The following is a 25,717-nucleotide window of genomic DNA, read 5'->3' on the forward strand; positions in this document are numbered from 1 at the left end:
CATTTTTCATCCTTAAATCAGATTTCTCTCGTCATAGGGAATACTGTATATAAGAGAAACGTCTCTTTCTATGGTCGAGTGGTTGGTGAGACGCTCTGTCTATTTTCTCCATTCTTGATCCTGCGGACCGAATGGTAAACAGTCGACGTCGCCCATAACACGTCAATACTGATCCTCCCAATCCATTAACGGCGCTTTTAAGTACCACAAACACCGGTCATCGTTCTCGTCGAACCCGTCGCTTGCGACGAAGGGCTCGCCGAGTAAATTAACTCACAGGCACAACCCACTGAGTTTCTCGGCGGATCTTCTCAGTGGGTCGCGATTCCGATCTGGTGGTAGATTCTGCGAAACACTGCTCTTGCTAGGGTTAGTGTTAGCAACGTCGTCAGGTTTGAGCCCCGTGAGCTACCTACTACCTACTTGTTAAGGCTACGCTAAAATGGTCTCTCAAGCACATTACCTTAGGTAGGAAAAAAAAACTATTTCCTCGCTCTCTCTCTTCCTTAATTTTAATGAATCTGTCGCGAGTTAAATTTTACTCACAACGCATCTAAAGAAGTTTAACTTAAAAAATCGATTAACAAACAAAACGAATTGCAACATGTCATTTTGTCATTCACAAACACCACTATCGCTTCTACAATATTACGATGCTTCAAACACTAATTAATCGTGTCAGTGTTTAGATTCTCAAATCTTAAGTAAACGCAAGATTAGACCGTACTGTTAATCGAAATATCGTCAACGAATCAAAAAGCTTAGCTTCGACTGGCTTGAATTGAAAACCAATATTTATAGACGAGATCCGGGCCACAATAGTTCACGCAAAACACCATAGATCCGTACGTAGTCTATGACTGAAAAACACAGAGCCGAAAACTTTATCGTAAACTTCAAAGATTTCAATTAACTTCATTTCTCTCAAGCCTGTCAAAAAAGAATTCTAGTTTCGTAAAACGATAAGAATAATTGTGAAAACAGAATGGACAAAATCTTGCGGAATGTCAAAGACTGGAGTGCTTCCAGGAATGGAAGTTCGGAGATCAGTAAGAGTCAGTACTCTCTGGTTTCCTCCGGCGACCTGACCGCTGGAGCTGTGCAGCTATGGTTGGGATTACCAGAAGAAGTGAAATATGACCCAGCGCTGGCTGCGTTCCGGCGCTACTATGAAAGTGAATATGGTATGTTTTTTATCTTATATCTTTAAACGAGCAATTCTTGTATATAAATATATATAATCTGAATCTTTTTTTTTATTGCCCTTGTAGGCAGACGAGCATACAGCCCGCCTGATGCTGAGTGGTTACCGTCGCCCATGGACTTCAGTAATGCCAGGGGCAGAGCCAAGCCGCTGCCTAAAAACGGAACGGAAATGGCTCCAACGATTTTCATAAAATTTAGTACACAGCGGATTTCGGGGGCGATAAATCGATCTAGCTACGATTTGTTGTACACAAACAGACACAGATCCGACCTACGTCTAGCCTCTCTAGTCCATACATTTGTCTTTAACTTTATCAAATCAAAGCATCATAGATATGTTCATAAGAAATTCCATTATATACATAACTAGATTTCGAAAAAATAATTCAATTAACTGTACGAATGAACAAATTAATAATCAATTAACTCATTGAAAAAAAAAAAGAAGTGCTATAATAAAAAATCTTGTACATAGTAATTGTCATTGTAAATTCCACGAAACCGATTCTTGAATTCCACATAACGTTTTCACTTTAATAAAATTATTTAATTATTTACTAGCTTTTGCCCGCGACTCCGCGTCCGCGTGGAATAGTTACTTTGGCATAACGCTAAATTTTACCCGCCTCTTCATTTACGTAGAAAGAAAATATTTTTGAATTATAGAATGCTAAGGAGCTGTTTAAATCTCGATTTTGAAACATTCTTTATTGGTGCTCTTATCTTAGCGTGATGTTATATAGCCTATAGCCATCCTAAATAAATGGGCTATCTAACACTGAAAGAATTTTTCAAATCGAACCAGTAGTTCCTGAGATTAGCGCGTTCAAACAAACTCTTCAGCTTTATAATATTATTATTATTATTTTATTGCTTAGATGGATGGACGAGCTCACAGCCCACCTGGTGTTAAGTGATTACTGCAGCCCATAGACATCTACAACGTAAATGCGCCACCCACCTCGAGATACAAGTTCTAAGGTCTCAGTAAAGTTACGACGGCTACCCCACCCTTCGAACCGAAACGCGTTGCTGCTTCACGGCGGAAATAGGCGGGGTGGTGGTACCTACCCGTGTGGACTCCCACGAGGTCCTACCACCAGTGATTACTTTTGTTTTTTAGTTTTTTTTTTATTACACGATGTTATTTCTTCACCGTGGAAGCCAATCGTGAACAATTTGTTGAGTACGTATTTCATTAGTGTAAATAATTTTAAGTTTTACTATGGTGGAACATTTATTTATCCTGAAACCCAGCGCGTAACAATATTATATTTTGTACACTTACACCGAATAAGTTTTCCAAAAAATATTCCCGTTTTTTTGGATCAAATTATTATTTTGTTACAGGCTTTTATTTCGTTTCCCTCATAAAATACGTGAGGCAAAAACTTTGTATCCCTTTTTACGAAAATTGCGCGGACGGAGGAGTATGAAATTTTCCACACTTATAGAGAATATAGAGAAGAAGTGCACAATGCTAATATTTTTTTAAAATAATGCATAAAAGATACATTAAATCAATAAATAAAACGTTATACACACTACCTACCATGTATTTGACGCACACACGCATGCATACTATTTACTGTCAAACTTTTGTTCTTGACGTCTGTTGTCAAATTGAGAATAGATTAAATATTGTTTGTCTTTGTTAATATTTTTTTATAGCGTAGCCTTGGCGAAATTTGTGATTATAGAAGTATAAAATACAATCATAATGGTGTACAAACTTACAATTTCAATTAATTATAGTCGAATTTCGACTACTGCGGGATCTCTAGTAAATACAATTTGGTGACGGTATTTTAATGATTAAAATGATAATTATAAAAATGACTTACCTCGAGTTTAGTACTAAACGGTAAATATAGATCGTATGGCTTAAACATTTTTATTTCTTTGTTATTATAATTTTTTATTCCTTAGGTGGGTGGACGAGTTCACGGCCCACTTCTAGTAAAGTGGCTACCGGGACCCATAGACAACTACAAAGTAAATGCTGCCACCTACCTTGAGACATGAGTTTTAAGGTTTTTACAATACAACGGCTGCCCCGCTCTTCAAACCGGAACGCATTACTGCTTCACGGCAGAAATAGGCAGGGCCGTGGTACCTACCTGTGCGGAATCACAATGCCTCCTACCACCAGCAATTACGCAAATTATAATTTTGCGGGTTTGATTTTTGTTACACGACGCTATTCCTTCACAGGTTAGGTACATCGGCCGTCTGTGCGTATGTCTGTGTGTAACATGGCTTGTATGGAGCGACCGTGATTTGATTAGGGAAAATCAAGCCATAGTTCAAATGAATAACTTCACGAGTCATGTTAATCCAGATAATTCACACAATACGAAGCCGTTCAAACAAACATTTACGTTTTTATTTCGTTTATAATATTAAGCAATAAAAAAAAGGCGATATCTTGAAGCCTTGAAACAAGATTAGAATATAATTTATCCACCTAGTCTTGCCATAAATACTGTTACAAAGGAAAACAAAAAAAAATCTATGGCAAATAACATTTATTACTTTTACAGTGTGTTAGTTTAATACATAAATATAAAACAATTTAAAGTATAAAAAGCTTATTCGAAGTGGTCTTCATTGGCTGAAATACAGTCCTTTAAACGTTGAGGCCAGTTATCAGTAGAAGCACGCACTCTTTCCATGGGAAAAATTTTCACTGCCAATCGTACGGATTGTTTTAGGGACTCCAAATTATCATGGCGTTTAGACCAAGCCGTACTCTCTAAAACTGACCATAAATCATAATCCAGCGGATTAAGATCGGGACTAGACGACGGCCAGTCTTCAGCTCTGATGAAGTCCGAAACGTTCGTTTCCAACCAAGACAGCGTAGACCGAGCTTTATGACCTGGCGCCGAGTCTTGCTGGAAGGACCATTCTTGATTATTGAACATGTTGTTGTTAAGGGGCTTCACTACTCTCTCAAGAATGGTATCTTGATACACTTGTGCCGATGTTTTGATATCTTTTTCACAAAAGTATGGCTCAGTCACTCCTTCATAGCTAATACCCCACCAAACTATCACTGAAGTCGGAGTGCCCACGTTGCACTCTGTCGACTAATTGGGAAGCTTCCTTAGAGCCTTGAGCATAAATACGGTCATTTTGTTTGTTAAAATGTTGCTCAATTGTAAAAAATTTCTCATCCGTAAACAAAATTTTTCTATGATCTACTTTTTCTTTTTTTTTTTTCCTACCTAAGCTGATAGCCCTAGCGGCTATGTCAGCGTAACCCTAACGAGCCGTGCTTCGCAGAATCTACCACCGGATCGGAAACGCGACCCACTGAGAAGATCCGGCGAGAAACTCAGTGGGCTGTGTCTGAGAGTTAATTTACTCGTCGAGCCCTTCGTCGCAAGCGACGGGTTCGACGAGAACGGTGACCGGTGCTTGAAGTACCTAAAAGCACCGTTAGTGGATCAGGAGGATCCGAGATGACGTGTTTTGGGCGACGTCGACTGCTTTCCATTCTGTCCGCAGGATCGGGAATGTAGTTACCGGCGGCCACGATGAGAGGGTTCTCGTGTCGTGCCGCTTTATCGAAGTGGCGCATGGACGCCGACTGCAGATACTTACTGATGGACTCTAAGTCCAGGTCGTCATGGAGGTCGACATTCCTGACGAACCACGGGGCTCCGACGGCTATCCTGCAAAAACGGGATTGAATGATTTGGAATGATTTTAAGTGTATGCGGGCCGCGTGAGCGAACACTACACTTGCATAGGTCATGACGGGGCGTATGCAAGTTTTGTAGAGTGTCACCTTATTTCTAAGGGACATTTTACTTCGCCTACATATCATCGGGTAGAGATGATCTCCCTTTGCGTACCGCTTCAGTAGTTGTTTCGATTTTACCACTCTATTCTCTTTTAAATTATCAGTTAAGAAATGACCGGTACTTCTCTTATAGGCTGCAAGTCCTAAGTCATCTTTTAAAATACGCGACATGGTTCTAGGTGCTATCTTCATCTCCCGAGATAAAATCTTTTGCTTTCGGACGGGATTTCTTCGAATTCTTTCCCTTACTGCTTTGACCACCTTTTTCGTACGAACACTACGTGGACGGACAGATCTTTTTCTGTCACAAACAGAGGAGGTTTCATTGCACCTATTAATAGCCCGATACACAAACATTTTACGAATACCAAGCGTATGGAGAGTTTTAAAAATTGCATTTGGCTTCATACCTACTTTGTGTAATGCAATCACAGCGATTCGGTTTTCTTTATCACCCCACTCCATTTTAATATCGCAAAATATTATAGAATGTATTGGCGCCAAAATGAGAAAACTCAATGAGCAATCATATAAAAATGACAGATTCCAAATTCAAATATAATATTTTGTTTATTTTTAATTGTAGCAGTATTTATGGTCAGACTAAGTATACTAATACTAATACTAATATACTAATACTAATATACTAATACTAATATACTAATACTAATATACTAATACTAATACTAATATACTAATACTAATAATATTATAAAGAGGAAAGATTTGTTTGATTGTTTGTATTGAATAGGCTTCGAAACTACTGAACCGATTTGAAAAATTCTTTCACTGTTTGGAAGCTACACTATTCCCGAGTGACATAGGCTACACTCTTTTTTGAAAAAAAATAAGGATCCTTACTAAAACTCCAATAATGTAAACCAAGGTGTAAAAAAATTACCTAAAATATTATTTACATCGCGTGACCTGCGAAAACTATTGATGATAGAATAAAATAATGTACTACGACTTTGTAGAACACATTATTATTTACAAAAAGTGCCGCGACAGCATATGTCTAGCTATTATAGTCATGCCGCAATAAGTGTTCTTTTATTTTTAAAACTAAAACAACCTCAAATATCGTACAAATTTTTGTTAAAGAACCGAGCGGAGCCGGAGCGGGCCGCTAGTGATGTAATATAATGTATAAGATGGTTTTTTTTATGACTCAGTTATCTAAGGATTTTTGTTTTGTAATATGGTCATTATGCGAAAATCCTTTTTTTCCCCTTTAAATAAATATGTTCTCATTATAATTTCAAACAACGTAAAACACATTTTGATTACCTTAATAATGACATTATTTATATTATAGTTTGTTTTTTTGTCCATGTCAAATGCCTCCGCGCTATAATCATGTAATGGACGCTGATTTGAATCACCGATGACGAGGACACAGACTATGGTTGGCGCTCATAAAAAAATCATGCAAAAAACGTTTTTATCAGGCCGGTGTGTTTGGATGTAAAGGAATCTTTGAACATCAACTTAACCAACTTCAAACCGGTTCGATTAACTCGAAAATTCGCACAAGGATCAAGGATCGAAGATGCTACAATAGTTTTATAAACGATGACGATGCAATAAGATAATATCTTGACCTACCTACCTATACAGGATAAAGTTTAATTGTAAATTCGCTTTGCTATTCCGGAGTTTTTTTTTTGTCGAGACACTTAATATTTATTGCTTAGACTCGTGAACGAAGTCTCGGCTTGCCCAACGTTGAGTGATTACGTTTTTGTTCCTCCGTAGGCCGTATTCAGTTTATTAGAATGAAATATAAAAAAATTGAGGCTTTGAAATTTCAGAAAAAAGGTTTTATTTGGTGGTGTAGTTTTATGTGGCTACGCTTAAGGTAGCTGACACTGCCGTATTGCTTCTGGAAGGTATACTTTTCATACATCTAGATACCGGTGTTTCTTCTTAGGTACTATTAAATTCAATCTTATCTATCGATGGAAAATTGCTCCAATTACCGTTGGCAGTGCTTTCGGACTCCGATTAATCGGTGTCACGTTAGCGGTGACGCGTTGCACATATCGCTCTCCCTATGAACCGCGAAGCGAATACACATAAAGGTCTGAAGAGTGGTACAAACTGAGAAACCTGGGAAATAAAACCTTAACGGTATCTGGAGACAGCACGGCAGCATCTAAACTCATACCTAACGACCAGGTAACACACAGCCGCCGTCGCCCTAAGCACGTCATTTCCAAACCTACCAATCCACTCTCGGTGCTTTTAGGTATTCCAAACAGAAGTCATTGCCCTCGCTGATCTGGAAAGATTCGACAAGCAACTACTTAAACCCATAGACACAGCGCACTGAGTTTTTCGCCAGATCATCTCAGTTGGTCGCGATTTCCACCTGGTGGTAGATTCAGCAAAGCTCTGCTCTTGCTGTCTACTAGGTAGGGAAAATAATCGAAGCTTATAGGCCTCGGCTACGGAAAGAAAAACTTTCATTTTTAGACGGTGAAGGCCAAACAAATAACCAGAATCAATATGAAGCCATAAATATTTCTCACCTTACAGAGAACATGCAACATAAACAAGATCACGCAACCTTTACCGAACATTTAGGGACCATTAACCATTATTATACCAATAATACCTATATTATACCGATGGTTAAGACAAAAGCTACAAACAATATATAAAAAATCGTGATTTCGTTTATCTGTCCGTCGAATTTTCGCGGCGATTTCGTGGGCAAAGGTGTGCTTGTCGATTTTTAGCGCGCGAACTCTCGAGACGTCTGTCTGGAACGTTCGATAGCGCAGCCCAGCGGCGGCTAAATTTAGAACGAGCCGGCTCGAACCGGTCCGAAGCGGTTCGAGGAAAACAAATGTACAGTTACACTAGAGATTTACATCTCTCGGCCAGGTTTCGTTGTGACTTACGCGAAACACCTTATGGAATATTCTTTATTCAACGGTCCACACACCAACACTCCTACATTATTTTGGTTTAGTTTATGATGATCCTTCTCTAAAATCTCTTCTGTATCATTGTCAATTGATCATAAAGCATCTAGCGGCTTTGCTCACGACCACTATAGACTAAATATCTTAGTCTGGTATCTCTTGTACAGCAATAAGTCAATCTCTCGGAATGGTGATACCATACCTTTTGCAGAATTTCCCTAGATGAAAACGATTCTATCGAAGAGATCGCTTTTAGTGACAAGAGCACCTATTGTATAAATTATACCTGTCTATTGACTGATTTTCAATGTTAATTTCGTTTTGTTTTGAAATAAAGTATACTACCTCTCTAAACCATAATACAATAAGCCGAATTTAAAAGGTAAAAAAAATTAAGTGTAACGTAATACATGTATGTACTTGTCGTTTCATTATGTTGAGTTTTAGTCCAGCCGCAACGAATACGATATTGCTGTACTACTTCTTCTTCTTATCAACCCAGAGACGTCCACTGCTGGACATAGATAGGCCTTCCCAAGCCTCGCCACAAAGACCGGTCCTGCGCTGCCTGCATCCAACAGATCGCCGCGAACCTCAATAGGTCGTCGGTCTATCTTGTGGGAGGCCTACCTATTCCTGTACATTACGTGCAATTTTTTTCAGCGTCCCTACACTCCGTTCTTTATTTACGGGATCGTTATTAACATGATCATCATTTGTAGAAAACGTTGAGGAGATAGCGCTGAAACCGAGGAGCTCCCTCCCAAGGTTACGATTACCGACCGTCAAATCGGCGCCGCATCTCAACAATAACGTTCTGCCAAATCCCAAGGATGAAGCCACCGACGGCTTCAAGAGTTCGACCTGCGAAGAGAAGAATCAGGAGAAAATGTAAGTTATGTGTCATCTTTTTTTTGCCTATCTATTGCTGGTAAGCTCGAGGGGTTATGCTAGCTTTACTGGACGTGTAACCAGCTTACGGTGCTCAGCCTGGGACTTAACCAAAATTTGCCCTAGTAAGAGTAGCACTTCGCTGAATCTACCACCGGATCAGAATCGCGACCTACTGAGAAGATCTGGTGAGAAACTCACTGAGCTGTGTCTGTGGTTTAATTTTTTCACGACGAATTCGTCGCATTTGACGGGTGTATCGATAATGTACGCTCTGGGACTGAAGACATCTTAAAGTGTCTGTCGCGATCTGTACAATCGATCTTCAAACCAGGCAATCTACCAGACCTAACAGCTCATACAGGCTTTTGTCAGAAGCCACCGAATATTGAAGTTCAAGTATCAACTTCCAAGTATAATTTAGGTCCTCCGTGATCACCGAGACTATTAATTATTCGAAACATCAGACGTTTTATTCTGTACAGGCGGTTAATGCGTGGTTATAAATATTATACGTGGTGAATATTATATGATGGCGAACTGGAAACGAGAGGTGTACCAGCGAAATATCTCTATGGCCTACTAAAAGGCCTTGTCGAGAACCTCCTTATGTTATGTATTGGAACGAACGCCTAAAGCGGCATTAGTAGGTCCTTGTCGTCTTTGACTAGAAAGGCAGATGGAGAATGAAGGTCAGCGTAATCCGCCGTGATAAGGGTCCCTTAAACCTACACCAGCGTCGTAAGTCCACTGACACTCTTCGTGTATTTTCCACTCTTTGCAATACGATGGTTCCAGCACGCTGAATCCACGGTTTACCAATTACATAACGAATTTTTTTGTTGGCAGACAAGAAGAGGAGGCGAACATCCACAAAACGAGCACTGTAAGTATGAAAAATTACATCCTATTTAGATGGTCGCGAAAGCTTAGAACAGCTTAAAAGAATGGAAACTAGTGCCATTTACATTAAGAGATACTTGTATCGAATTTCGAAATAATGATTGGATAGATTTTTTTTTTAAATCCCTATATATATTTGGAACTAATATTTCTATGATTAAGTATAATAGATTAAAACTGATTATAAGTCGAGCTACCATCCTAATCGGTTTTAAGTGGTTACTGGAGCCCATGGACATCTACAACGTAAATGCGCCACCCACCTTGAGATATAAGTTCTAAGATCTCAGTATAGTTACAACGGCTGTCCAACCCTTCAAACCGAAACGCATTACTGCTTCACGGCAGAAATAGGCAGGGCGGTGGTACCTACCCGCGCGGACTCACAAGAGGTCCTACCCCCAGTAAAAAACTACCTAACTTCATTCTCTTTGTTATTATAGTCTACCCACGTAAAGCACTTGATAAAAATCTCTATACTCGTCGCCTGCTGGATGTTCTTCACGGTCGTCTTCATGATGTACAATGAGAAGGCGGAAGTGTTCATGAGCTCGTCCGTGACTCCGGGAGAGATCAAGAGTGAGTACAATGGAACTTGCAATATTTTGCAGCTTTATAACGAATAGTAGACCTCAAAGATAATAATATTATGGTAACGAGAAGTGAAAGGCTGTTTGGGTTAAGCAATATTTTTGTAATTTTACGGGAAAGCTTAAAATTAGTAAAAAATATCTTAACAAAAAAAACTTTTTCAGCTATTAGAACGGGGTAAACATAATTGAAATTCAATTAAAAACATCGAACTGTTGATGCTAATCTATATATATATATATATATAAATAAAATTGGAGTGTCCGTTTGTAATATTGAAATAACCGCTTTTTACTACATGCATATGAATATATATACATACAGTACATGCACCAAAATAATATTTTTTACAATTTTTGTCTGTCTCTCTGTTTGTTCCGGCTAATCTCTGGAACGGCTGGACCGATTTTGACGTGACTTTCACTCAGGAGTAACTTAGGCTTTACTTTTTTAGACTAGCTTCGCCCCGCGGCGTCACCCGCGGTACGACAATAACCACGGGTAGCATCGCGGGACTCCGCTATCAATAATAAAATTTCATGTTTCCGAAGCGAAGCGAGGGCGGGTCGCTAGTGCTAAATAAAACAGACCTTTAAGTACATAGGCAAATGTCACGTGTTAAGCGAAGTGTCGCTTAAGCAAAAGAACCTTTCGTCTCTCGATGTAGTCACCAGGGGTACGCAAATTCGTTGAAAATTCTTGAACACACAACAAAAGTGTGTATTGTATAATAGCTAAAAATAAATATTAGTTTAAAAAAACTATTATAATAATACGCGTTTATAGAAAATCTTTTTTACAGTAAAATATTTTTTTCTTATACTATTTTTAACTTAATTTATTTTCAATTTTTTTGTTGGACTTTCTATAAAAGCATATTTTGTTAGTTTTTTTAAACTATTATTTATTTTTCATTGTATAGTTGAATTTCAATTTTTTCAATTTTTATTTTTTTTAATATTGAAATCATCGGTCGGTTTGAATTCATCGGTCCTTAATAATTTCGGGTTAATCCCGGTCATCGTCCTCGTCGAACCCGTCGCTTGCGACGAAGGGCTCGACGAGTAAATTTACCCTCAGACACAGCCCACTGAGTTTCTCACCGGATCTTCTCAGTGGGTCGCGTTAATCCGACGTTTTCAAGGTGGCCAAAATCATGTTCAAAGAAAGAAATCAATCAATAACATACAATACAATAAAAACATAACAATTTCCTTAGCAAGTATGTTTTTTTCTCAGGCTACATCATAAACTTAAAAGAGGACAAGCTATCATTGTCCCTGAGTCTTTCTGGGCCGTTCCTCTCAGAGCAGTGGCAGGCCAAGTTGAACTCCACGAAGGGAGTAAAGAAGATGGAGGTTTGGCTTGAAAGGCTGCCCGCTGATGACAGCAAATCGGTTGAGGTATGATGATTCGGCCCGAAAACGTTGCTAAGCGTAGGGGGTTTTCATATTAATGGTACAGCGAATGTGTTTATGTCGCTTGATATATCTTCTTCTCTTTCTTTCCTATTACCCTCTGCTGAGGTGTAGGGCTCAAAGTCTTTTATTTGCATCGGTCTTGGGCAGTCTGCTTTATCTCCTCCCAGGTAATGCCCAAAACACCTAGTTCCAGCTCTACTTCGCTTGATATAACAACTTGAATTTGCTCATTTCGAATTCGCAGATATCAAAGACATGGGAAATAGTATTGCTAGAGAACGAAACGGATTTCTTTGAGGGCGAACTGAGGTCGAACGTTCTAGAATTGAAGACGTTGAACGCAACCAATAATGGGTCTTACGCTGTCGCGATAAGAACTAACGCGAACGAGACGATACCGTTCCAAATGAGCTACAAGATTGGGCCGCTGGATCAGACTTCAGGAGTAATTTACGCTTCAATTTTACTGCTGGGATTGTATGTACTGATAATATTTGAGGTGAGGATTAAGACATAACAATAACGATAAATAAAATTCGATCTTTTTAATTGGAATTCAATTAAGTTTGCTTCATTCAAACAGCTGAAGAAGATTTTTGTAATGGAATTTTGTCTCCAAATTTTTTACTTTAAATGGCTCTCCTTTAATGTACCAAAGTGCTGCCTAAACCCAATAGCTTTTCATGTCGCGATGTGTAGTTTAGTTTAGTTGGGCTGAATCGGTCATGCAGTGATTGGGCGCTCCAGACTGCTGGGCCGAAGGTCGTGGGTTCGATTCCTACGTCGGGTAAAAGTTGGTGTCATGAAAGGTTGGTTTTTGCTCTTTGTCTGGGTGTATATTATAAGTACGCATATCAGTCTCTTGTTCTTACAGTACAGGGAATTTGTGGTCGGAAGACCGGACGAGACTTGTTCAGGATATTTGTTAAATTAGTAAGTTATTTACTGGTGGTAGAACGACTTGCGAGTCCGCATGGGTAGGTACCACCACCCTGGCTATTTCTGCCGTGAAGCAGTAATGCGTTTCGGTTTGAAGGGTGGGGCAGCCGTTGTACAGTTAAAACTGGACCTTAGAACTCATGTCTCAAGGTGGATGGCGGCATTTACGTTGTAGATGTGTATGGGCTTCGGTCACCTCTTAATACCAGGTGGGCTGTGGGCTCGTCCAACCATCTAAGCTATAAAAAAAAACGCCTGAATAGCAAACCAATGTAAGGTTGGATTAATTTCATATTTTTTATTACGCCCCAATACCGGTAAGGTTATTAGAGCGAAGTTATAAAGCTATTGTAGCGTTTTCGATCGTTGGTGTGCGAGTTTTCAAGTTAATAGAACATCGTGAATTCGTTCAAAATCACGTTTAAAGGTTCCGTTACGCTACATACATGCATACCAAGCTAATAAAGGGATGTTTAAAAATATACCAAATTTGTGGTTACCGGAGCCCATAGACATCTACAACGTAAATACCGCCGCCCCCCTTGAGATATAAATTCTAAGTTCTCATTATAGTTACAAAAACTGCCCCACTCATCAAACCGAAACGCATTACTGCTTCACGGCAGAAATAGGATGGTACCTGCCCGTGCGGACTCACAAGAGGTCCTACCAGTAAATTAGCCCGTTAACCCTTGTGAGACGAGTTCGTAGTCTAGGTTACAATCGCTGAATCGAACTTACTAGGAACGACACGAAACTAAAAATAACCAAATAAATAAAAGTTGAACAATGATATACAAAAAAGAGCAGATTTTTTGTATATTAAATGCTTATAATCTTCGAACGAAGTATCCAATGTATAGCTTTAAGCTGCTTATATGAGGATAATCTTCGCTTGGCCTACCCGGTGATCTATGTTTTCAATTGCAGATCATAAACCGAACCATGGCAGCAGTTATCCTGTCAACAACGGCTTTGGCCGTCCTCTCGTTACTAGGCGAAAGGCCTTCCTTGCCAGAATTGATCTCTTGGCTGGATATGGAGACCTTACTACTGCTCTTCAGCATGATGCTGCTTGTAGCGATCATGGCTGAGACGGGACTGTTCGACTATCTCGCCGTTTACACGTTTGAGGTACGTCTTCCGAGTCAAATGACGAACTAACGAACGATAAGTTTGCAGGAGGAATCTCGCCTGGGAATTTGGAAGAACTCATTGAACCAAGGACTAAAATGTGGGGGGTCTTATTAAAAGCAAAATCCTGACTGATTATGACCGTCATTTCGATCACAGGTTACAAGAGGGAAGATCTGGCCTCTGATCTCCGTTCTGTGCGGGATAACGGCGATACTATCAACATTTTTAGACAACGTTACAACTGTATTACTAATGACGCCGGTCACAATAAGGTAATTTATTTATATTTCGGGGCGGTTGACAGTATTATCGATTGCGGCTGCTCAATGCGGGCTTGATGTAGGGATCCGGGCGAGAAAGTTCTTGATATTAAGAGCTTCACAATCAGTAACACATAACACAGTTTTTGGACTACGATAAACTTAACAATAAGGCTGAGCGCAGTCTGCCCGTCACTTCTACTTTGTTCTACCCACATAGGCGCTGTTGTAAAATATTTGTGTCGCCGTGAACTATATATACTACTCATGACTCGGATTTGCATGGTGACCCGAATTAAGAATGTGATTGATTAACAAAAAAGCGTTTATTCTGGAGATTAATTATCACGTTAATTAATGGTTCTGTAAAACGATTACGGGAGACAATAGACGAGAGGACGTGAATACCGCCACCGACCTTGAGATCTGAAGTGTCAAATGTATTAACTGCTGACTATAAAGGATGCTTAAACTAGAACTCGTGACTGCTTCGCGGTAAGTTAGTGGGAAGTCCCACTAAGTTACCCATGCGGATTTACAACATCCCCTACGTAGAAATAATGAAAAATATTAAAATAACGAATTTAAAGCAACGGTAAAAAGCAAATGACGCCCAAAAGAAAAACAAAATACGGTTTTTAGTTTACTTCGATGTCATACTTGTTCTAGCTAAGACAAATGTTGAACATCCCTTTGTCGCAATGATCACCAATTTTCAACATTTTACAATGAGGTGCGCCTATTGTTCAGACATGAGGTCTAATGACGAATGAGCGCCTTGAGACTTGAGGTTGAAGCTGAGGTGATAGCTAAATAAACACGGCAGAAATTGACAGGATTATTGTAAATTAGTTATCCATGTTACGATGTTTTATTTTTTTTAGGTTATGTGAAGTGATGGATATGGATCCTATTCCTGTACTGATGTCCATGGTCATATACAGTAATATTGGCGGGACTGCTACTCCTGTGGGCGATCCGCCCAACGTTATAATAGCTTCGAATAAAGCTGTTAGTCAAGCTGTGAGTGCTAGCAAGCTAAAGATGATTTTAATTTTTTTAGTTAGTGTTTCCCATTTACACAACCATGTGAATATCGCCCGTGCAACCCTGCAACACGATATTAATATCTCAGTCGTATAGTAACGGGTGCTTCACCCCTCAAAGTGAAACACATTGGTGATTCGCACCAGAAATAGCAGCGCCGTGGTATTTACCCCTACGGGGTTACAATACGCTCTACCACCGGTAATTACGCAAATTATATTACGGGTTTGGTTTTTACTACACGGCGTAATGTCTTAATAGTAGAAATCATTCTTGAACATCAGCTAAGCTCGTATTTTACTAGCAAAAATTGGTGCCGGCCAGCGGGATTCCAACACCGGCCATCCTCTCCTTCAGGGTCTGTAAGTAAATTTCACTATTCCAGGGGATAAACTTCACGAACTTCACATTGCACATGGCACTGGGAATCGTCTTCGTGTGTCTGCAGTCCTACGTTCAGTTAAGATTCATTTATCGAGACACGAACAGGCTACGTTTAAACGAACCGAGAGAGATACAAGGTAATTAATGCTTTCTCATAAATCCAACCAAACTGACCACCACCACCCCGCCTATTTCTGCCGTTAAGCAGTAATGCGTTTCGGTTTGAAGGGTGGTGCAGCCGTTGTAACTAAGTTTGAGACCTTAGAACTTATATCTCAAGGTGGGTGGTGCATTTACGTTGTGGATGTCCATGGGCTCCAGTAACCACTCAACACCAGGTGGGTTGTGAGCTCGTCCACTCATCTAAGCTCGAACTATATGACATTTCGCTGTGGCTGTAACTAGTATCATTAGCAATAGCCTACAGACGTCCACTGCTGATATAGGCCTACCCCAAGGCTCACCACAATGCCCAGACGTAGGCTGCCGGCACCCATCGAATTGCCCGACAATGATGAGGTCCTACACCTCGTGGAAGGCCTATCCGGTACGCGGTTGCTACTCGAGAACTTTAAGGCACCAGCGTCCAATCTACGAGCTATTTGCCCTGTCAATTGCCAATCCCACCTTGCAATCCTTTGGGTTATATTGGCTACCGTGGCTTTCCAGCGATTCTCCTCATTCCAAATTCGATTTTGCTATGGAAATTTAAGTGGAAACTTCCGCGAATTCTCCGTATAATCGCCATATCAGTCCTAACAGTTACGAACCAAATAGAAATCGGTAACAATTCGTTAGATTGCGATATATCTTCACTTTCCGGGGTCGTAGTTATCACTGTATCCAATAGATTGGTATTTAGATTTAAAAACCTATATGTGTTTTGTTTCATTCACAATTTCATACATGAATGTGGGCCGCGGCTACATAGTTAAATACGTTACTCAGTAAGAGTAAGAACACTTTGCTATTTGGCCTACGTACATCTGGTGTATATGCTATGCATCAATTTTACCCGTGTTACCTCAAATACCAAAATAAAATGTTTCCCATGTGCTAAATCAGGTTACCATATGCGAATGTTCGCGTAACAAAAAAATAGTCTATACTATTTGGTTTAAGGGTCATTTTTGAAACTTTACTGAGAAGCCATTTAAAGATTCAAATTTGAAAAAAATATCATGAAAAAAAAATACTTCTTCAGCTATTTGAATAATGTAAACATTAATTAATTATTGAAGTTCGATTAAAAACATCGATTGTTGATGTTGATCTATACTAATACTAGCTGACCTGGCGAACTTTGTTCCGCCTTAGAGGCAATAAATGAGCAGACTTTTGATTTTATCATGGTCATTGTTTTTGGGATAATTAATGTATTTTAAAAAAGCAAGTATTTTAATGATACTTTATTGGCCATGTATTTTAGTTGTTATTATTATATTTTCTTGTTCTTCTTCAGTCCTCGCAATGTTTCGAATCCTAGTTACATTACGGCTTCGTCGGTAAAAATTTTATCGTGTTGATCGTGGCATGGCTTTCTTCTGGTAATGATTACCTATCTCGGCACAATAAGCTAATAGAAACTCGAAACAAACACATCAACCGGTCAACTTCAAAATTTTACTTTAATTAACCATAGACTACATTACGTTTAGCTGTCACTTGTGTATTGTTATTCCATATCAGTTGCGTTTTGTTATACCACGTTCTATGTCACGACCCACGGGAACGTGATAAAAAATTACCCTATGTCTTTCTCCTGGTTCTAAGCTACCTCCCAACCAATTTTCAGCCAAATCAGTTCAGCCCTTCTTGAGTTATAAATAGTGTAACTAACACGACTTTCTTTTAAATATATAGATATAAATCTACAGTGGTTTTTACGGATGTTCGTTATAACTACTGAACCATGCATCCGATTGACTTGAAACTTGATATCCATGTAAAAACTACATGTATTTAATGGATAAGCTAATATTTATATGAGTGTTGGACTCCCTAATAATAATGACAATAAATAATAATGTTCATTTTAAATGCCCAGCGTAGCCGGCGAGTACGGCTACTACTGTCGAGTAAATGTGCCCCTCGATATAAGCTATCATATTTTTATATAATAATAACAGGATCCAAACAAAATACTCTTAGAAACAGCATCATGAATATTCATATTTAAACTAGTGCGTTCTCCAACCCATTCGTCTATTACTGACAATTATATTAAACTGTTTACGCCATTGGACATAATTAAAATGTTTGTTAATGAATGTCGCTTGTTTATCGCAATTATAATGGGCTTCTCAATTATGCATGTAATGTGTACAGCTTATGATAGCACTGCCATGTGTGCGGGGTGTGTGTAAAGGAACTACTGATTAATGTGGAACAGTATAGAATTTCCTAACCTAATATAATAACCTTCTCCTGGCAGTAACAAACCCAACAAAAAAAAAATTAGCGCAGTCGGTCTAGCCGTTCGAGCGTGATGCCGTGATCAAGGGAAATAGGGATTTATTTATATATATATATATTTCACTCAGATCTCCGCCAGCAAATCTCGATATGGCGTCGCGCCGCCGACTCCCTCCCGCATCTCAGTAGAGACGAACAGGTGGTCAGAGAGAGGCTGGACAAGAAGATACGCAAGTTGACTTCCCAGTTGGAGCTTCTTGTTAGGGAGAGTAAAAAGAGAGCCTGCCCAAAGACCACTTTCAGGAGCACCTTGGCCGAAATGAAAGAGAAGGTGGGTTCATTAATTTACGTGTATAAGCAGATAGTTCATCACTGATATGAAGTAATCAAACGTTTACCTATGAACACAGATGAGATTACAAGTTGTTTGTCGGATCTGGGTTTATGGAGGGGTCTCAGTTCCTACTGTGCTTTGTACAGTATGTGAATTGTTTGAAATGATAGCGTCATCTCGTGATACCATCGCCCCGCCAGCCACCGGAGCAGAGTTCATATATTCTAGATGAAGCCGCTGCTGTCATACACAGTGCAGTTGCAAAGATACTTCTGACTACGTACCAAGCGGCTCTGGAATTAACTTCCATCCAGGCTTCCTGAGCGCTATGACATGTCTTTATTCAAACGGTTACTCAGCGGTAAGCTGCCAATTGGCTATGCCCCCGGCGTGTCTGGCGTCCATTACCGACGGTGACCACTGACTATCAGATGGACCATATACTCTACCTATAAAGGCAATAAAACCTCAAAAATATGATTCAAAGTGGTATACGTTGCCCATGGACGCTGGTAACGACCTTTGACGAGCTGTGAAGTCGTTCATCCAAAACAGAAGATAGACGGTATAGCGATGCCTATAACATCCTAAAACGTGTACATTCAAAGGCAATTTAATTAAAATCAGCTAATTTGTGAGATCAGCGTTGGGAAATCTTGGTACCAACATTCAACAATATGACTTTGGGTTTTTGAAATCTGTTACGGCCCATTTGGTTTCAAGTGGTTATCGGAGCCAATAGAAATCAGCAACTTAAATCAAGCTGTACCTAGTAGGACATACGTCATAGTCCTGTAGCATTGGACTACATTATTGGCAAAGGACACAATGATCACTGGAGATGCTATCTTGAGGATACTCGCAAGCGCGTTTAATCGTTTGGCTTTGAAGCACGAAAACATTATGGCATTCGATTCCACGTGCCTACTCTTGTTCGCAGTACATGATACGCAATAGACCCCTATTGGTGAAATGTTCAGTGGCCATCGGTTTCGTCGTGCTGGTGTTCTTCTTGCACTCCATACCTGAATTCAGTGAGTAAGCGTTTTTATCTAACCAATTTAAGGGTAGTACAGGACTATCTTTCTTTTCTTAGAGAGTGGAAGGTTTGCGAAACGTGACAGGTCTACTAAATCTTCGAATGACATGTCTTTAACGAAGCTACCGATGAGGTCGTATCAGGGGGCTCTATATCCCTAGTTACGGATCTCATCAGAGTTGAATCTGAACAGGAGGTAAGTTAGGCAAGGTTTCTCTACGGTAACCCAAAAGGAGGTACTTAAAAGCATTTTTGCAAAAGTCTGGTATTTCCCAGACCGCGTGTCCCTGGGATGGACGGCGCTGCTGGGTGCGATCCTGCTCCTAATCCTGGCGGACCGCGAGGACCTGGAGCCGGTGCTGCACCGAGTCGAGTGGTCCACACTGCTGTTCTTCGCGGCACTCTTTGTTTTTATGGAGGTCAGTGTTCTCGCGCAACTCGAGTGTCGTAGCAGCAATATGAAGCTACCGTTGCTCATGGACATCAACAATACCGGTGCTACAGCGAAGGCCCTAGAAACATTTTGGCGATATTAATTTTTGCTGTTTGGCATCATTATGTTTTCGACTTAAGGTTCCATATTCCACTCACTTTAAGAAATAAATTGGAAGTTTCAATGTTATAGAATACGAATCCTCATGGACAGACAAAGTCATCGGAAATCGGGCAATAAACATCACGAGACTAACGCGTAAAATTATTTTAAATAAGTCAAGTACGCATTTTCATTGGACCAATGTCCAATCTTCAAGGGCCAACTTTCAAAAGAACGAATGGAAGAATTAATTTGCTTATTCCAGGCCCTCTCGAAGTTGGGGTTCATCAGTTTCATAGGAGGCCTGACGGAGTCCATCATTCTGAAGGTCGATGAAAGTGCTAGACTGGCCGTGGCGATTCTGCTTATTTTGTGGGTAGGTAGTTTTACTTTAAGCAATTAGACTTAAAGCTGATAATCGTATACCATATTTGTACACGTCCTTACGGATCCATCAGATCCAATAACCTTAGCATTAGACGCCTTCAGCTCTAACACTAGGAGTAGGGACCCCGGTAACCGTACTCGTAGAACTCGGCAAAGAGTTTAACGTGCAACCTAACCTAAGCATCAGCCTGTTGAGTTTTTTGCCGGATCTTATCAGCGGATCGCGATTCCGAACCCATAGTAGATTCATTCGCAAAGCAGCTTCTCTTGAGCTGCTGGGGAGATCATCGGAAGCACTCGGGCTGTGTTAGCAAATCCCATCCCTCCTCACTGAACCTTTGCTCGTCCACCTTTCTTGGTGAAACTGGAAAAGCCTCCGGCCCATCAGTAATTCTTGCGTCATAAAACAAATTTGTCGGTGCGTAGTCCAGTAAAGCTATTTTAAGAAATATAAGTACTTGTCTCAATTCTTTGAAGAAATTTTGTTTTTGATCAAATCTTACGCTACTACTGTCATCTTATTGTTGGGTTTAATTGGTCAGCTTGACCCGTTGACGTCACAACGCAAATGTTGCCATATTACAGACATGGCCAGAAATTTCAATTAGACTACAGTTGGAAAGCTGGAGGGCGTACCCACCCTTGCCAGCTTACATACCCTAATGATTAGCCTAATGCTCTATTATCAATCTGCCGTTTGACCTCAAACATTGCGAAAAAATCCTCTTCAAGATATCGATCGGTTCGAGACCCTACTAATCGACCACCGGCTGGCGAACCCAACCCTTGACCGTTACGAATCCACCCAATCCACTCCAAGTTCCGTTGGACGCTACTAGCAGAACGCTAGCACAACTCACGACGTTAAAGAGGCTGACGTGACACTTTACCCACATCATCAGGCCACTGGATTTCTCACAGGATCTTCTAAGCGGGTCACAAGTCCGATCCGCCGGTGAAAATAGAACCTTAGAGTGGTTAAGAATCCATTCATTCGAACATTATTGCATGATGCATGGGCAAATGATGTGATCAAGGCTTTATGTTGCCCACATAATATGTTAGAGGAAATCTAAAAGTGGCACCTGTGATAGAGAAGTTGAGAAGTGGGCGTTTGGGATGGTATGGACATGAGAAAAGACGAAATGAGAATGAGGTTGGTAAGAGAGATTTAACTGTGTGGAAGGCCTTAGCGAAAGAGGTAGACCTAAGAAAAAATGGGTGGATTGCGTGAAAGACTATATTATTATGTGTAAGAGGGGAGTAAGCGAAAAAACGGTATATGATAGAGGAATTTGGAAGGAGAAAACATGTTACGCTAACCCCAGGTGACTGGGAGAAGGGCAGGAGAATGATGATGATGTTGGCCTCATGAGACCTGTATGGTCGACTCCTATCGTTGGGCCAATAATGCGATTAAGGCTTTATGTTGGCCACACGACAGGCTCCCCAAAAGGTCTACAATAAAAATTTCAGGTGTCAGGTTTGACGTCGGCCTTCGTAGACAACATCCCGCTGACGACCATGATGATCAGAGTGGTGACCTCGCTCGGGTCAAACCCGAGCCTCAATCTTCCGGTGCAACCGCTGATCTGGGCACTTTGCTATGGAGCTTGTCTGGGAGGTGAGTACGGCTGATCTAATATATAACTCGATTTACTGTTACAGTACCCGTCGTTAAATACCACGCATCGTGACATGTTACCTACGTGACGTCTGTCAGTGGTTTAAGTGCTAATGTCACGTGCGGCAGAGATAACGCTCTACAAAGCCAAAAGTAACCGTCTGTCTCTTTCCAAAGGACGGTGTGTTTTCTTAATTACCCATAAGATCGAAGTCTTAATACAGACTGCTGCTTTTTTTTTATTGCCCTTGTAGGCAGACGAGCATACGGCCACCTGATGGCGAGTGGTTACCGTCGCCCGTGGACGTCAGAAATGCCAGGGGCAAAACCAAGCTGCTGCCTAAGTACTCTCCACAAGCCTCGTTTGAAGAAGGACATGTCATAGCGCTCGAGAAACACCGTAGAGGGTAGCTCATTCCAAAGCCGGATGGTACGTGGCAAAATGTGGTAGAAACCTCCACAGTATTTCCTAGACGCCATGTCGTGACCATTTTTAAAGTTCCAGAAAAGTCTTGTCGATGTCGAGATAGGCAGTGCCTATCATTGAAGCTGTATAGATCTAACCGGGCCCTCGTTAACAGGTAACGGTACCCTGATAGGCGCGAGCGCCAACGTGGTGTGCGCCGGCGTGGCTGAGCAACACGGCTACAAGTTCACCTTCATGAGCTTCTTCAAGATAGGCTTCCCGATCATGATAGGCCACTTGGTCGTGGCCTCACTGTACCTGATTATATGCCACTGCGTGTTTGCCTGGCATTGATCTGCTCTCTGACAGCGTCAAGACTTAACTGCTGGAAGTGGATCTACAGACTCACTTCCAGGTCATCCGTCCGCATATGTTACCCCACCTTAGTTATAAACTAAGTGTCTATATAAAGGGTCTTTCAACAAGGACGGATCGATGTTGAAATTAAATAAAACAAGCTGCGTGTGAGATATTAAAGAAATTATTTTTTTATTTGAAAGGCCCATTTATGTCATTATGTCTGAAATATGACACCATTTAAATATCCACCAATGTTTAATTACTCTACTGCATAGATTCGGCTGAATCTGAGCGATGGCCTGCGTTATGTTGACTTTGAGAGTATCGGTTGATGGTGCATTATAGGCAGACCTGCAGCTTAGGAAAACTCCACCAGAAAAAGTCTAACGGGGTCAAATCGCATGATCTTGGTGGCCAATTCACGTCACCTCTGCGAGATATCACCCTACCCTCAAACCGTTCATGCAGATAGTCCATTGTGTCGCTTGTGTGTTGTGTGGCACGTAGCGTCGTCTTGTTGGAACCACATGTTGTCTAAGTCTATATCGTTCAATTCAGGCCTTTTTTTTTCTACCTATGCTGATAGCCTTGAGAGGGTATCTCAGCTTCACCCTAGAGTGTGTAGGTGAGCTCACGGGCTCAAACCGGCGTGTTGCTAACACTGACCCTAGCAAGAGCAGTGTTTCGCAGAATCTATCACCGGATCGGAAACGCGACCCACTGCGAAGATCCGGCAATGCTTGCACTAACGAACACTCATTTTTATAATAAAGTTTTATCATTTATACGCGCTGCTCAATCGTGTAACTTGCCATGGTGATTAGGCATCAGTAACTGAAGAAATAACAACACATTTGACAGATGCCGCCAAAACAGCATGGCCGCCACAAACTGTCAACATCGACCCGTCCTATTTGAAAGACCCTTTATTAATACGTGAGGCAAAAACTTTGTAGCCCTTTTTACGAAAAATGCGCTGGCGTAGGAGTATGAAATTTCCCACACTTATAGAGAATATAGAGGGGTAGTGCAGCATGCTATATTTTTTTTAATTATGCATTAAAAATACTTTAAATCAATAAAAAAACATTACACACACTACCATATTTGGACACACATATTATACTCTTTGTTTTTTGTCAAACCTTATATTATTGCTTAGTCTGTGGTCAAATTAAGAATAGGTTATTAATGTTTATCTTTAAGATTATTTGTCTATAGTGTAGTCTTGGCGAAATCTGTGATTATAGAAATATAAATAATCTTTGACAGTAGAACCATATTTATGTTGAAATTTATAATTTCAATTAATTATAGTCGAATTTGACTACTGCGGGACCACTAGTTCTATATAATATAGTAATGTTAACGTCCACGGCTCGCAAAAGTCGATCGGTAAGATCAAAGAGATGTGTGGTAGTAAAGCAGTAATGAACTGCGAAATCATTAGGGATTAATGGAAACTGATCAGTGTTTATAGCGCGAGTTTTTTAACGTTCTCGATAGCGTAAAAGTTAATCCAACTTTATATGCAGAGTGAACAGCGCCCTTAGCGGCAAACGTAGGCAAACGATCTCATTCCATACAAATATGAGCTAACTTTTACGCTATCGAGAACGATAAGAAACTCGCACTAGGCACAGACTACTTTTTCGTGCTCACTGTGTCGAGTAGAGATAAGGAACAGATTGCATATATGCAAGTGGTCGTCGTAAAGCGACTGAGAAGGGGGCGCCACTGTTGCATGCGTTACAATCAAAGATGGCGCCAAAAGTAATTACATCAAAACTGCTACATTAATATCATACTACTTACACGTGATTTGGTGCCTAAAGCCGGACACTATTTCAACTTATTCTTACTTCTACCCTCTATATGGAGGTATTCACTATTAGTAAGATTTAAAAAAATGTAGAGTAAATTCACAAGGCCCTTTCAAAGCCCGGTGTGATCGCAACTTTGCCGTCGTTAGATTAGGTATATTATAAAATGAACGACTTAAATATTAAATCATTCAGTGAATTCGTAAAAGAAAATTTTGTTACCATTAACTATTGTTAATAAACTACTGAAAACTTTAGTACTTATTGCGTATTATTTATTCATCATCTCACCCAATATGCCTGTTACAAATTATTCTGTCTCTTTTACTCTAATCATATTTGTGCTACGTACGAAAGAGACATAGCACTTTGCAAAATATTCTGTGGTTTTGTCTTGGATGAAATTTTCCATAATACATATTATTGCTAAACTTAGCTTTTAAGAGATAACAGTTCTTGCCAGAACTTCCGAAAGTATTTTTACGATGTTAATAAATATTTCTCTGTACATGAATAGTTTAAGAGCTTAATTAAATTATAATATTAAAACACATAAATAAAGAATGAGTATAGCGCTGATAACTGATCTAGTAAAAAGCCTGACACGCAATGAAATACAAAATCTAAACTAGGCGCGCACGGTGTCAATGAACTTTTGTTCTTGCACAGCGCGCGATGAACTACAAAGTACGCAATAAGCGTGTGTGTCAATGACCCGAGAAGAGTTTTTGGCGGGAACGCGAGGAGTGAAGTTGTGTGATTTGTTTTATTTTGCCTATTTAGTGTTTCTGCAGGTTTAAATTTGTAATTACGGTGGTTCATTAACTGTTTAGTATCTGTGAAAGTGCTCAAATGTAGAAAAATGAAACAAAGCCGCTGAACGTAACTTCTTCGGGATCCTGCAAAAAGTCTACTGAAAAATTCTCATTAAATGACCACCATTTTACTGAGATTATATTTCATACCATATCATATCTCGTCTCATTTCATTTCATTTCATAATATAATTTTTCATTAAAATTAAAATAAGACTTGACCTAATAAAGGTCTTAGTTTAACGTCCCTTAAAAAAAAAACAATGACCTGAGTAACTTAACTATGGAGGTCTGAGGTAGGTATGAGTTCTATTTGAAAAGTGGATCTCCCGTTCAAAGTACTTTGAGGATCTCCTGGTTTGGAGAATGATTTTCTGAATGTGATTTAGATAGATAGACTAGTTATATAGTTAGATTTATAATTCATGAAAGGATATTTGGTTTAAGCGTCATTTC

The 25,717-nt window shown here is 40.1% G+C and overlaps 1 protein-coding gene across 4 annotated transcripts in view; it reads left to right on the top strand.

The window, feature by feature from the left end:
• Positions 1-24,704, top strand: part of hoe1 (OCA2 melanosomal transmembrane protein hoepel1) — a 68,024-nt gene extending 43,320 nt beyond the window's left edge. For 3 of the 4 annotated variants that reach the window (XM_089737793.1, XM_089737792.1, XM_089737794.1), the window contains exons 2-17: positions 930-1,184; positions 8,673-8,841; positions 9,691-9,727; positions 10,188-10,323; positions 11,575-11,738; positions 12,001-12,255; positions 13,626-13,829; positions 13,989-14,104; positions 14,977-15,115; positions 15,525-15,660; positions 18,067-18,269; positions 19,213-19,306; positions 19,588-19,730; positions 20,112-20,222; positions 21,710-21,857; positions 22,439-24,704. In XM_089737793.1, the coding sequence (XP_089593919.1) occupies positions 986-1,184; positions 8,673-8,841; positions 9,691-9,727; positions 10,188-10,323; positions 11,575-11,738; positions 12,001-12,255; positions 13,626-13,829; positions 13,989-14,104; positions 14,977-15,115; positions 15,525-15,660; positions 18,067-18,269; positions 19,213-19,306; positions 19,588-19,730; positions 20,112-20,222; positions 21,710-21,857; positions 22,439-22,617 (2,433 nt within the window). In that variant the 5' untranslated portion in view covers positions 930-985 and the 3' untranslated portion in view covers positions 22,618-24,704. The remainder of the gene's footprint in view (positions 1-929; positions 1,185-8,672; positions 8,842-9,690; positions 9,728-10,187; positions 10,324-11,574; positions 11,739-12,000; positions 12,256-13,625; positions 13,830-13,988; positions 14,105-14,976; positions 15,116-15,524; positions 15,661-18,066; positions 18,270-19,212; positions 19,307-19,587; positions 19,731-20,111; positions 20,223-21,709; positions 21,858-22,438) is intronic. The other variant, XM_089737791.1, reaches the window with a different exon arrangement.
• Positions 24,705-25,717: the final 1,013 nt, after the last annotated feature.

Source organism: Bombyx mandarina, chromosome 23, assembly GCF_030267445.1.
Source record: "Bombyx mandarina strain Sakado chromosome 23, ASM3026744v2".
Classification (NCBI taxonomy): Eukaryota; Metazoa; Arthropoda; class Insecta; order Lepidoptera; family Bombycidae; genus Bombyx; species Bombyx mandarina.